Source organism: Mytilus galloprovincialis, chromosome 3, assembly GCF_965363235.1.
Source record: "Mytilus galloprovincialis chromosome 3, xbMytGall1.hap1.1, whole genome shotgun sequence".
In the NCBI taxonomy this organism is placed as follows: Eukaryota; Metazoa; Mollusca; class Bivalvia; order Mytilida; family Mytilidae; genus Mytilus; species Mytilus galloprovincialis.
In genome coordinates this window covers 12,160,592-12,175,826 of record NC_134840.1, presented here as the reverse complement: position 1 = coordinate 12,175,826, position 15,235 = coordinate 12,160,592, and the positions used below count along the sequence as shown (strand labels likewise).

The following is a 15,235-nucleotide window of genomic DNA, read 5'->3' as shown; positions in this document are numbered from 1 at the left end:
TCTTAGAAACCATAAACAATACAAGTGATAATGCCTTAAAACTTCTTAGAAACCATAAACAATACAAGTGTTAATGCCTTGAAACTTCTTGGAAACCATAAACAATACAAGTGTTTATGCCTTAAAACTTCTAAGAAACCATAAACAATACAAGTGTTAATGCCTTGAAACTTCTTTGAAACCATAAACAATACAAGTGTTAATGCCTTGAAACTTCTTAGAAACCATAAACAATACAAGTGTTAATGCCTTAAAACTTCTAAGAAACCATAAACAATACAAGTGTTAATGCTTCCAAACTTCTTGGAAACCATAAACAATACAAGTGTTAATGCCTTAAAACTTCTTAGAAACCATAAACAATACAAGTGATAATGCCTTGAAACTTCTTAGAAACCATAAACAATACAAGTGATAATGCCTTAAAACTTCTTAGAAACCATAAACAATACAAGTGATAATGCCTTGAAACTTCTTAGAAACCATAAACAATACAAGTGTTAATGCCTTAAAACTTCTTAGAAACCATAAACAATACAAGTGATAATGCCTTAAAACTTCTTAGAAACCATAAACAATACAAGTGTTAATGCCTTAAAACTTCTAAGAAACCATAAACAATACAAATGTTAATGCCTTGAAACTTCTTAGAAACCATAAACAATAAAAGTGTTAATGCCTTAAAACTTCTTAGAAACCATAAACAATTCAAGTGATAATGCCTTGAAACTTCTTAGAAACCATAAACAATATAAGTGTTAATGCCTTAAAACTTCTAAGAAACCATAAACAATACAAGTGTTAATGCCTTAAAACTTCTTAGAAACCATAAACAATACAAGTGTTAATCCTTAAAACTTCTTAGAAACCATAAACAATACAAGTGTTAATGCCTTAAAACTTCTTAGAAACCATAAACAATACAAGTGTTAATCCTTAAAACTTCTTAGAAACCATAAACAATAGAAGTGTTAATGCCTTAAAACTTCTTAGAAACCATAAACAATACAAGTGTTAATGCCTTAAAACTTCTTGGAAACCATAAACAATACAAGTGTTAATGCCTTAAAACTTCTAAGAAACCATAAACAATACAAATGTTAATGCCTTCAAAACTTCTAAGAAACCATAAACAATACAAGTGTTTATGCCTTAAAACTTCTTGGAAACCATAAACAATACAAGTGTTAATGCCTTAAAACGTCTTAGAAACCATAAACAATACAAGTGATAATGCCTTAAAACTTCTTGGAAACCATAAACAATACAAGTGTTAATGCCTTAAAACTTCTTAGAAACCATAAACAATACAAGTGTTAATGCCTTAAACCTTCTTAGAAACCATAAACAATACAAGTGTTAATGCCTTAAAACTTCTTAGAAACCATAAACAATACAAGTGGTAATGCCTTAAAACTTCTTAGAAACCATAAACAATACAAATGTTAATGCCTTAAAACTTCTTGGAAACCATAAACAATACAAGTGTTAATGCCTTTAAAACTTCTTAGAAACCATAAACAATACAAGTGTTAATGCATTGAAACTTCTTAAAAACCATAAACAATACAAGTGTTAATGCCTTAAAACTTCTTAGAAACCATAAACAATACAAGTGTTAATGCCTTAAAACTTCTTTAAAACCATAAACAATACAAATGTTAATGCCTTGAAACTTCTTAGAAACCATAAACAATACAAGTGTTAATGCCTTAAAACTTCTTAGAAACCATAAACAATACAAGTGTTTATGCCTTCAAAATTTCTAAGAAACCATAAACAATACAAGTGTTAATGCCTTAAAACTTCTTGGAAACCATAAACAATACAAGTGTTAATGCCTTAAAACTTCTAAGAAACCATAAACAATACAAATGTTAATGCCTTCAAAACTTCTAAGAAACCATAAACAATACAAGTGTTTATGCCTTTAAAACTTCTTAGAAACCATAAATAATACAAGTGTTAATGCCTTCAAACTTCTTAGAAACCATAAACAATACAAATGTTAATGCCTTAAAACTTCTTAGAAACCATAAACAATATAGGGTTAATGCCTTAAAACTTCTTAGAAACCATAAACAATACAAATGTTAATGCTTTCAAACTTCTTAGAAACCATAAACAATACAAGTGTTAATGCCTTAAAACTTCTTAGAAACCATAAACAATACAAGTGTTAATGCCTTAAAACTTCTTAGAAACCATAATCAATACAAGAAACTTCTTAGAAACCATAAACAATACAAGTGTTAATGCCTTAAAACTTCTTAGAAACCATAATCAATACAAGAAACTTCTTAGAAACCATCAACAATACAAGTGTTAATGCCTTAAAACTTCTTAGAAACCATCAACAATACAAGTGTTAATGCCTTAAAACTTCTTAGAAACCATAAACAATGCAAGTGTTAATGCCTTAAAACTTCTTAGAAACCATAAACAATACAAGTGTTAATGCCTTAAAACTTCTTAGAAACCATAAACAATACAAGTGTTAATGCCTTAAAACTTCTTGTTAATGCCTTAAAACTTCTTAGAAACCATAAACAATACAAGTGTTAATGCCTTGAAACTTCTTAGAAACCATAAACAATACAAGTGTTAATGCCTTAAAACTTCTTAGAAACCATAAACAATACAAGTGTTAATGCCTTAAAACTTCTTAGAAACCATAAACAATACAAGTGTTAATGCCTTAAAACTTCTTAGAAACCATAAACAATACAAGTGTTAATGCCTTGAAACTTCTTAGAAACCATAAACAATACAAGTGTTAATGCCTTAAAACTTCTTAGAAACCATAAACAATACAAGTGTTAATGCCTTAAAACTTCTTAGAAACCATAAACAATACAAGTGTTAATGCCTTAAAACTTCTTAGAAACCATAAACAATACAAGTGTTAATGCCTTGAATAATAAGTAGAATGTAACAATCTATGAAACTTTCTTACTAGTACTATATCATAACTTTCTTACTAGTACTATATCATAACTTTCTGTTTTCGAAGATTAAAGCATTGTCACATGACTTTTTATTGTATGATTGACAGCTGGTTCTGAGGTCTCATTGACATCATCACAAAATGTGTTCCATGAAAAAATAGGAGGAATAAAGAAGTTGGACGTCTCTATGTACATACCAAACAATGCACAGGTTCAAGAGTTTGACTTTCAAAGAGAATCAGGTCTACACATCAAGATAAAGGTTTCCAGTCTGTATCTGGTACCCCAGTATATTGATCTAGACCATGAAGACGATTTCAAATTCATAGATAGAGATAGGTTCCAGCTAGAAAAAGCCAAGAAACAGTACAGGGCTATTCAAAAGGATTTCTGTAGGTAAGTCAGCTACAAGTAAAGCTTTTTGGTCTATTCTACTGATCTGTATTGTGGTCATTTTGGATTTTGGTCATTTCTACTAATCTGACTTGAAAATTGATGATGGTTGGTCTACTCAATTTCTACTGATCTTTATTGAGGTCATTTTGGTTTATTGTACCATTCTGTATTGAGGACCTTATGATTGTTGGTCCATTATGATGCTGGTCAGTTTTAAGGAATTGATGAGATTTGGTCCATTCTACAGAACTGTATTGAGGACCTGATTATATTTGTCTTGCTGTCTTGGTGTATGGAATGATTGTAAATTTTAAAAATCTGTCTTGCAAGGTTCATCTGACCTCCCTTTTATGGACCATTTACCAGTATAATGTATTAAAAAACGTAGTTGCACTATAATGTTTAAGGCTCTCAACATAAATTTCAATCAATCAGCACTTAATTTCATCATGTTTATTGTTAAAAATTATTTTCTTTAGTAGTCCATATAGCATCATCTGAATTTAATATCACAAAATTAATACTTTCAGGCATCAGTTACCAGATCATTACAAGCTGGTACTGTACATCACACGTAACCATACCTCTGCTGCTGATGCCGTCAAGTGTAACTCACATGACCCTGATATCCCAGCATGCCCTGATGGATATAAAGATGGCGATATCTTCCTCAATAGACATATCAATACGGAATGTCCATATGAAAGAAATGTGAGTATAGTTATAGGATAATCAGAGATAAATAATTCTTTATCTGTTATAAATTTAAACAAAATGAAAACATCTTATAAAATTTCTCAGTACGCTGCTACAGGAACAAAATCATGACTCTCAGTTGCTGCAGATCTGGGTATCTTGGAAGTTGGATCACTGACCACATCTCTAGTTTCACAGTACGCTGCTACAGGAACAAAATCATGACTCTCAGTTGCTGCAGATCTGGGTATCTTGGAAGTTGGATCACTGACCACATCTCTAGTTTCATAGTATGCTGCTACAGAAACAAAATCTTGACCCTCTTGGTTGCTGCAAGCATGGGTATCTGATTACTAAATCACCTTTCTAGTTTCACTTTTGGATTTCTTAACATTTCATCTCCAAATTACCTGTTTCAAGATTTCTAAGAACTTTTATGATTCCTAGAGAATATTTAAAGAAATTTGAAAAAGAGACACATAGGATATTCAAGACTAAATAAACAATAATTGTAATTCGGCAATGTTTTGAGAGAGAAGTAACCAGTTTGAAAAAAAATGATATCTATTTTACAGCAATATTTTGAGAGATTTGAACACAGAAAGAACAATATCTACTGTACCCACACAACCTCCTTGTTTAAGAATACTTTCGGACTTACTCCAGAGGACATCAGTAATTTTACCTACCCCACAGAGGACTGCAACAAGGCCACAGAGGACTGTAATAAATGTTTGAAATTCCCAAGCTGTCGTTCATACGAAGGTATGTCTTCAGTTTATACCTTAACTTCTGTGTAATAAGGTTCAAAAATAAGTGTAGAGCTTACTTTTTAATCAGTCTGTTTTTGATAGATCAGCACAATTTTATAAAGAGAGCATAATATTAAAGTCTGTACAATTATTTTAGTTCAACAATTTGAGGTTAAAGCTTAGTTTCAGGTTAAGATTCCATTTTCACAACCAAATATATCCTCTTCTGCCTATAGAGCCATTGTTAATAGTATTTAGACCAAATATATCCTCTTCTGCCTATAGAGCCATTGTTAATAGTATTTAGAGTTATCTCCCTTTGATTGGCCTGCTTCAAGCACCAAAATGAAATGAGATTTAAAAAGAATATAATACAGCTTTCAAGAAAAAAAACGTGTATGACTTTAACATAAAAAAATCTTCAATATTGCTAAATCTATAATTATAATTTTGTTTTCATAATTTAAAACACAACAAATAGAAAGATTTTATTAATTTGTCAATTTTATTACAGATTTTTAAAATCCTATTTTATTTCCAGGTCAGTGTTGTGATATAAATTGTTTCACACAAAGAAGCTGTCAGAAGTCTTTCAGCGATGATTGTCCTAAAAAGCCTGTAGAATGTGCATCTGGTAAGAGTTAGCTCCCATTGAAAGTTTTGTTGGAAAGGATATTCAAGTTATTCTTTTTATATGTTTCAAAAAAGGAGATGTGGGATATATCTCAATGAGATAATGACCCCAACAACTCAAAATTAAGGCTTGACTCTGTCAGTATAAAATGTTCAACAACAGACAGTTGTCAATATCATACAAATGCTCATAATTTCAATGTTTTCAAACCTATTGAGGAGTTCAATTCTAAATTCAGTAAAACTATAATGGATTTCAAATATTTTGATTTTTGTCATATTTTCTTTTGAATACATTGTATTAACTTGTTAGTGTTTTAAGAATTGGGATATTATAGCCAAGTATGTATATTGTCCAAAAGAAGTATTTAATTTTACCTGTATTTTACCTGTATTTTACCTGTATTGTTGGGTACCGTATCAGTATCATTCATGTTGATTCAGTATCTCCTGCTATTCCAATCTAGAAAAACAATTATTGAAATCTATTATCAAATGACAGTTCTCACTATTACATTAGAATGTATGTGATAGATTTTACATATACAATTATAGTGGATTTTTTAATCTATCATTATGTGTCAAACACAAATTTAAGAATATTTTATAAATATAAGGCTTAAAATTAGAATTATTAAACAACTATTAGTACTGAACATCTAGATGTATGGTGAACTCTTGTTATTCTCTTATATATCTTTGTTATTTTGCAGGTGATATTCACAACTTTATGTTGGAGCCTGTGTTCTCGTCAGTGAATGATAGATTCTTGTGTCATATGAAGTACAAGAAACCACGACATTTATATCAAATGGAATACACAGTCCGTATGCTAGGGATAGACTACACTTTTCCAAAAAGGATCAAGTTCGCTAAGGGAGATATTTCATTCAACCAGAGAGGGGTGTTTACATCAGAGTTTATAACAGCATCTCACTATTCCTTTCCAAAAATAAGTGAAGAAATTATTCTTATTGGTTCTGAGAATGATAAAATAACACACAGGCCAACCAAATTCCTAGTGCATGAATTAAAGAAACCACATGATTTTAATAAAAGAAAAAAGTTTAGGATACGTCCACACAGATCCAATCTGGGATTTAGCCATGTTTACTCTACAAACATCCAGGTGGAGCGGCCATTTATGTATAGTTCTTCTACTTTCTCAAAAGGTGGTTGTATCAATAAGAATTTCACCAATATTTATCCACCACAACCACTCTACGAACCATCTAGCATTCGTGTGGATCCATCAATAACCATTACAGGAGCTGGGATTGAGTATGAGACACCAGTACATAACATAACTAGATCAGCTTATATTAGAATGTTTATTGGTAGGTGGTACACCTAGGTTTATATTAACTTGTAACTGGTAACTGGTCAGATCTTTATCAAGTATTGAGATCAACTTCAAGAAATTGTTTTATTTCAATATGCTTATAAAGTAGATAATGACAACTGAAATTATTTACACTAAGTGTTTAATGTGGGTCTAAGCGTGACATGGGATTGCCGATTTTTGGTAAGTGTGACACGTGAAAATCAAATTATTGTGCCGTGAAAACGGTACATGAAGTCTAGCGGGACACGGGAAATTACAAAAAAAAAAGAGAATTGCTTACATACTTAGTATAGGCAGGATACAGGAATCTGAAAAAGCAGTAAGTGGGATCCAGGATCAGAACCCCCAATGAGACCCCTTTTAGTTACACAACAGTTTTAATCATCCCATAGTTAAAATAGAAAAAGTAATGAAGGTAAGCTGGTATATAGCTGTTTCTGTAATGAAATTTTGAAAGTTTGTGTGTCATCATTCCAAGAAAAGTATATATCCATTATACAGCTCATACATAGACTGCATCTAATACAAATTGTAAATTCTGTAGAAATGAAAGGATAAAAATCATTTCTTGATAAATGTTCACAAAATAAAAAAAAAATCAATTTTGAACTAAAGAAATATTTTTATTACACTTTCATTTTATATTTTGATTTTTTAGACAATTCTTCCATTTTGACTTATTTCCAAGATAATCTTCCAAAATCAGTGTTAGATGGAAGTTCTGTAACTGGTGGCTTACTATGGAATCCTAAAACACAGATGTGGACTATACAAGTACAAGGTATGCTTAGCCTTATGGTTTATTATTTTATATAAAACCATCACTTATTTTCAGTTACCCTGTTACTAGTTTCTCTAAATAAACCTTGCCTTTCCTTATTTTTCCTTCAGACTGTCATTCCACTTCATAAACATATCAATAAGACAGCATATAAACAAAACAAAAAAAACAAAAAAGATATGTGAATATCAAAAGATCAAGTGATGAATTGATTTATCAAGACCTACCACCAACACCAAATTCAAAATATGATGACATAGATTAAGATATGACAACAGACCAGCACTGACAAGGTTCCTAAGAATTGGTGGGTTAAACTAGTTTTTCAACATGTATGCCATGAATTTATCTGGACACAAGATGATTGCAATGTATCTTGTTAGCTTTTGAATTATTATAAGAAGATGTGGTATGAGTGAGACATCTCTCCATTCAAGTCACAATTTGTCTAATCTGTATTTAGAATTGGCATAAGAGTATACAAGATAACAATAGTTTTTATGTCAGATTTGGTACTCTGTTGAATTCATACACAATTAGAATTAGAGCAAGATATATGTATATAATTTAATTTTAGATGTAACGTGTCTTCTGATTGGATGATGTTGTTATGTTTATCACCTCATAGACATAATTTTGTCATGTAACCATGACGTCATCAACGATTTTTCATGGTTTACTTCGGTTTAAAGTGAATTTTAGAATTAAATTATAAGAAATGACTGTAATATTTTTTCTGTCTATTAGAAATAACATAAAAAATGTGGTGCACTCTTTAAAAAAACACGCTTTGCTGGTTATTCAGTGTGCATCACATTTTTGATGTTATTTCTTCATAGACAGAAAAAATATTACTGTCATTCCTTAAATGTATTTTGGCTTGATTAAGAAACTGAGTGTTGACTTCTGTAAATGAAGAATAAGAGAGTTGTATATACACCTAGGATTACATTTTTGACTCTATTGTGTTGTTCAGTTGTGGATTCAGTGATACCTACCACAAATATACTTTAGTTCATATTACCGGTACTATGATATTATGGCAGAGATTGGTCATTTATTTAAATGTTATGAATATGTTTTTGTTTTACAGGGAGACTACAGTCTTGCCCAGGATATCTGACTGTTGATATGTATGACCAGTTCATGGAAGGAAAATTGGCTCATTTCGATGTGTTTATTAAATGTCCTGTAGATTTTCATTTGACCTTTGACCTCAAGACCCCAAATACAGACTTGCCAAATGTATTTGTAGCTCAGATTAATGATTCTTACATCAGTCACTACGTTTTATTGTCTATGATGCATCCACCATTTTATCCACCTTCAGAATATCCTCTAACTGAGTCAACAAATGAGTTGTACCAGTTTCCATGGCTACCCATTATTGCTACGTTGGTCATAACATCCATTGTTTTCTCAGCATTTGTTGCAGCCTTCTTGGTTATCAAAAGACAGCGACCGATTCAGACTCCAGAGGTCAAGAAATACATCAGTCCACAGACGACCACCTATATTGGTGCTAAAGATGATGAGAGAAATGTCAACCAACCCTTGACCTTAACCTTATTTTCAAAACCAGTTTCAAAACATGTGTCTTGTACTTTGTGTGCACTATATGTTGTTTATGCCATCATGTTCACATTTTCAACATTTTTAGGAGTGTTCTATCTAGTCCAGGGACCTCTTGTTAGTAATTTAACAATTGTATCAAATACGAGTGCAAAAATCCATGAATCTGTTAGCAGTCACATGGCCAAAATCAGTCAATACGAAGACCAGGAACTAGTCAATGCATTCAATGGAACATTTAACCGTATGAAAGCTTGCTCTGCACACCTAAAACAGGATGTAGCTAGAATAGATACCTCCATTAGAAAAAATGTTCACGATGTTTTGAATAAGTTTTATAGTGGTCAAGGTTTAGTCAAAACTGCTATAGATATTAGCATAACTGAAAAATCAAAACTTATTGCTGATAAATTTCAGAAATTTTTAACTGAAACTGACTCTGTGTTAGATAAACATTTTGATTATACACAACAGAAGTACATTGAACTTCTAGAGAACTTTCGAGATAATTCATGGCTGAAATTCTCTAAAGAGAGATTTGCTGAACAGCAGTTTATTTTGGGAGAGGAGAAGACATTCCAGGGTTTGAAGGACTTTATGAAGTGGCTTGAAGTCGATGGTGTGGAACCAGTTCTTAATTTCAAGGACATTATAAAAAATAGGTAAATAAAAACATATTCATATTTCACAATAAGAAAAACTGATTAATTTTTTTACACAAAAAAAGTGAAATATAAATATTTGTGTTTTACTTTTGAAATATTATGGAGTGACTGATTTATATTTGAAAATGGCAAAATACTTTAATATTTCTGTATTGTCAAGTAAATATTTCATAATGATAAATTTATAATAGTAAAAATTACTTATGAGCCAATAATAACAGCGCTTTGTTAGATTGTATTGTATTATTGTAAATTCAGAAATTATTATGATATTTTAATTATTGAGGTATTTTTATTATTGTGAAGAATGCGACAGAGTAACAATCGCAATAATTTAAACTGACATTTTGATTTTTTTTATATGAATTAAACATGATTTTTCTCAATATTGCAAACATTCAAATTGCATTTGAGTCTTAAATAACAATATCGCAATAAATGCATGCAATAATTCAGAATTTACAGTATTCGGTAGAACAGATTTTTTGTGAGATTATTTTAAGTAAAGTCTGACAAAGGCTCTGTATTTTTATGAGATTATATAAATATTGATAAATGTTTATATTTCAGATTGAAGAAGTCTGTAGCTGAACTTATACCTGCAGGTCTACAAATATCACCTGAAACAGTTTTATTGAAAAAGGATCCTGAAGTACCTGTGAACTTTAAATCAGAAGTCAGATCTCAAGTACTAGAGACTGGGGAGACATTGTGGGTTCATACTAACTCCTCATCAGATGGAAAGTCTAATGGACCTCAAGATGATAAAATGATGTCTAAAGCAAAGATGATCAGTCAGATGAAACAAATCATACTACCTGTGTTCATATGTTTATTTATTATTATGGATGCTTTCATGTTAGGCTACAGGTTTGTGTGGTTATGGAAAATACTACGCAAGGCAAAAATGGGAGTGGATATCAAAGTACCTACTGACCATGTGGCTGAAAAAATTCAGTTTTGGCAAACAGGATGTAATAATCGTAAATTAGAACATGCCTCTAAAGAAAATCCTTACAATTTTTATGCAGAAAACAAAGAAGACATGTGGTCCGGTAAAAATGATCCGATTCAACTGTATGCCAATACTGCTCAGAAATCCAAACAGGAAATCCTTAGAGAAATCTGGAATAAAAAACAAAAAGAGAAACGTATATCATACACAGAGAGTACTCCACACTCCTTTATAGCTAAAACTATTTTTACTTTGTCAACTTTTCTTTACAAACATTTAATTGCTCCAATCCTGTGGAGGTTCGTTCTAGTCGGAGCTTTCGTTTTAGTGATTTGTTTAGTTACAAAGGCAACTTCAGACTTGGTTAGCATAGAAACAGCCACATTTCTCATAGACACTAAATCCATCATTCCACAGTTACATAGACAAGTTGACATTACAAATAGTTTATTAATAGATGTTACCTCTGACCTCAACATTATTTTGAAAGAGCACAAATCATTGGTTGATTCAGAAGTGGCATCCATAAACCATTTTCTGACCAGTACAATAAATGCACAGGTAATTATTAAAATTTCTACTCCAAGTTAATTATAGATTGTTTGGTATTCATCAAGTTGTAAATATGACAATTTGGACAGTTGCATATTTCTACAATTTTAACTTCGTATTTGTGATGTTAAAGTTTTGGTTATAATTGAATTGTATATACATACTGTACATGTACTTTTTTACGCAGTTTATTTATTTTCACAAATTTCACCAGTCGTATGTTTTCGTGGAAAAAAAACCATATCCGAACATGAATACAATATTCTTGCATATTAAAAACCTGGAATATAATATATAACATCCCAAAATGATCTTGACCTTTGTACTGACACTTAACTTTTACTGCCTTCAAGAGCCCCATTTGAACTTCGATATTGTAAAAAACAACTTGAGTGATTCATTCAAAGAGTCAATTAAGGATTAAAGATATCACAGAATGATATGACAGTTTTATTGTGTAATTAATAACTTAATCGGTTAATCACCTCCGTTTAAAACAAGGACAGTTATAGGATTGCATTGATCAAATAATTTAACAATTTTGTGAACAATACTCTGGCTTGTATCATATTGTTAAACAAATATAGATTTGATTAAAGAAAATTAAGATTTTATGAACATAACTATAATTAAATCAATTTCATACAATATTACTAATGTACAGTTTTATAAAATGAAAAATTTTGCTTCAACTGTCCAAGTTAATTTTTGAACACATAGTCACATATCGGTATACATTTCACACATTATTTCACATTTATGAAATTAAAATGAAAGAAACTTGCTGGAAATGAAGATGAGATGAAAGCTTATAAGAGATATCTGCATGAGTAGCATACTTTGGATTTGTTTATTATTGTAGGTACACATTAAGGAAAAGTTTTTGTGTATATTTTATTTAGTGGATTTCCGAAAGACCACATACAATCCTTTATGATTTATACTTCCTTGAACATATATATTTGTGTTAACCTATACATGTACCCACAAAATCAACAAAAATTTGTACCTCACAAATAATTATGCTCACACAGTAATATAAAAAATAACTAGGTATAAAGAAACATCTTATTTCAACTTTATACAGTTTTGTATAAACTTGAATATATAATAAACTTTTATAAACTTGAATATATAATAATCTTGTAGAATGAAGTATTACAACTGATACTATCAGACCTCTGTTCCACGACTCATACAGATATTTGTAGTCCATCATTACTGAGGGTCCAACAACTGATCACATCTTGTAACTTTTTACCAGTTACATCTTCACCATTTAAAGGTTAGTATTAAAGTAGAGGGTAACATTACATGAGGGACATGATGGGGTTACCTTCATGATGAATAAAGGTAAAAAAATTGTAGCTAAATGGTTTTCCGTGCATGACTTTAAAATGTACACTTTCTTCTTGCTGATATAAAAATAATCCGGATTTTGACGAATCACGTTATATTTTCCCCAAAAATAACTGTAACATTAATAATTTGAGGCCTCTGATGAATGACTACCAGGATATTTTGACAATCACAGTAAAATTTTAACCAAATTTGATGCTCACAGTAGCGGAAAATGGTGGTTTGATGCTTGACGGTGAAGGGCATTCATACCCTCTTACATGATCCCCATTTAAAGGTTATCTTTATAGTAAAGGGGAACTTTACATTATCACCATATATATATGTTTTTGGATTGGTGGTCAAACAAAAGGTTGGAAACGAGGCACATGATTTTAAGTAACTTAAAAACAAGACAGAGAAAGAGATCTACAAACATAGTCTAATTTAAACAAAAGGGATTACCTGTATTTATTACCATTTGATTCTGAACAATGGGCAAGTGCTTATATTATGTATATACTACAATAAAACTTCATTAAGAATCTTTATTTTATTAATTTACTTATACATTTATTTTTCAGAAATGGATGAAGGATTATTTGTTCATTATTTACATTCAGAGTTAGTTCCCCTTGTTAGTACATTAAGACAGATTTTGTTGAACACATGTTACATCTTATTTGTGTACGCATGTCTCATGCTTATATGTCACATGCTTATCCGTATTGTGATTTTCTATCTAATCAAGAAAGGACAACTTCCAAAAGCCATGATTTATCTTGTGTCGAACACTAATGACTGCTGGAAAGTGAACGAGGGCAGTAATACTAAGTCTATGTATCGTAGTAACTCATGCATAGAGAGTTGTGAGAGTGGAGTAGTAGGGGATATAGAAGATCATAGAGAGTCTAATATGTGAAGCAGTTCATGGGATCAAAATGTGAATGTTAGATCCAGTCATGTGATCTGAATGTAAAATGACTGAAATGGGAAGCCTTCAGTAGGAGATTAGTGGTGAATCATGGTGAAATGTGAAGCATGAAGCACAAGATAAGTGGTGAATCACAGTGAAATGTGAAGCATGATGCACAAGATAAGTGGGGAATCATGGTGAAATGTGAATCCTTTTATTGCTGTTGTTCAAAGGTGACGACAGAAGAAGTTTATAAGCATCTTAGACAAAATATGAATACACGCTATATAAATGAAAATTCTAGGAACATATTTAAAACATGTCAGACTTATTGAATTATATAGTTTCTGAAAAGGTTGTCATGAAAGTGATTTTTAAAGACATCTAAAGAAGAATAAAATCAAGAAAATAAGATTCTCAATATAATCAGCTTGTATTGATGATATTTATTTAATCTTTATGAGCAAAATTTATAGAACACAAGCAGCTTGTGTTCAAAGTAAAAAAAATATTGTGAAAATTATTTGAAAGTATTTGTGTGCTGATTTTTGTAATAAATTGCAAAAAATATGTGCATCTAGAAATATAACGTTTAAATATAATGGTGCAGCATTTATATTATTTAGATCAGCTTTTACTACTTTTACTACTTTGTCAAATTATTTAAGCAGCTTTTTATATTATTGTATTAAAATTAAAGATGCATTTATAAAATTTACATGATTGATTACAAGTAGTGCTTGGCATGAAAACTGATGAATAACTTACCATGGGTTCACATAAGTTTTATGTACCTGTTGATAATGAAGTATATATGGTATATTGTTATTCATTTGTCTATCTTATTGAAATACCAATCAATGTATACTTTAAACTGCCATATGATTAAGAGATATTGTCGCTTTTTAAGTTAAATGTCAATGAGATTGCAATCCAAAGAAACAAAATCAAAATACATCTAGAGATCATCAACACAGGATAAACATGCTTTATTGGTTAATATATCAGGTTGTACGTTCAGAGTTGTTGGTGTTTAATGTTAATGCATGTCTACAACAATAAATTTATTGTATTATTTATTAAATATTTTATTTGTTTAATGCCACCATCAAATGAAAATAATCAGGAGAAATAATTGAGTCGTGTGACCAGAACTTGTCATAATATTTATTTAACTGTTGTGATATTTGTTAAGTTTGTGATACTTTAATAAATGTGTAGCTTATTTATATTTTTGTTATTGATAATGAGAAAGAAACAAGTCTGGCCCAGGGTTCAAGACTCTTCTATATAAAACAGAATAGGGAGGGGTAAACATGTAATGGTTTATATATTAAAGACTGTGTTGAGGGTACATGTACTAAATATTAAGAGAGTAGTAAGCCAACAATACATGTTAAAAAAAATAGACATTTCAACAAAAATATATAGAAAAAAAATATGAGTGAAACACACAAACGAAACATCTAACCGATTAATCAATAAACAAAACATCTAACCAATTAATCAATAAACAAAACATCTAACCGATTAATCAATAAACAAAAAGACTACCAGAGATCAACACTATGATTGGTCAAGCTCTACATAGACCAGAGTCCCAAAAAGCAGTGAATGAATTTATAAACAAGTGTGTGAGCCCTCATCTCATCCCTTACCTGAAATAGAGGTGTAACAACACAACAT

The 15,235-nt window shown here is 30.7% G+C and overlaps 1 protein-coding gene across 1 annotated transcript in view; it reads left to right on the top strand.

Annotated features, from left to right (window-relative positions):
• Nucleotides 1-14,774, top strand: part of LOC143067198 (uncharacterized) — an 83,918-nt gene extending 69,144 nt beyond the window's left edge. Inside the window, exons 7-16 of the mRNA XM_076240293.1 lie at nucleotides 3,056-3,344; nucleotides 3,875-4,055; nucleotides 4,616-4,805; nucleotides 5,334-5,426; nucleotides 6,139-6,762; nucleotides 7,429-7,551; nucleotides 8,645-9,785; nucleotides 10,359-11,304; nucleotides 12,445-12,580; nucleotides 13,218-14,774. Of these exons, the coding sequence (XP_076096408.1) occupies nucleotides 3,056-3,344; nucleotides 3,875-4,055; nucleotides 4,616-4,805; nucleotides 5,334-5,426; nucleotides 6,139-6,762; nucleotides 7,429-7,551; nucleotides 8,645-9,785; nucleotides 10,359-11,304; nucleotides 12,445-12,580; nucleotides 13,218-13,555 (4,061 nt within the window). The 3' untranslated portion in view covers nucleotides 13,556-14,774. The remainder of the gene's footprint in view (nucleotides 1-3,055; nucleotides 3,345-3,874; nucleotides 4,056-4,615; nucleotides 4,806-5,333; nucleotides 5,427-6,138; nucleotides 6,763-7,428; nucleotides 7,552-8,644; nucleotides 9,786-10,358; nucleotides 11,305-12,444; nucleotides 12,581-13,217) is intronic.
• Nucleotides 14,775-15,235: the final 461 nt, after the last annotated feature.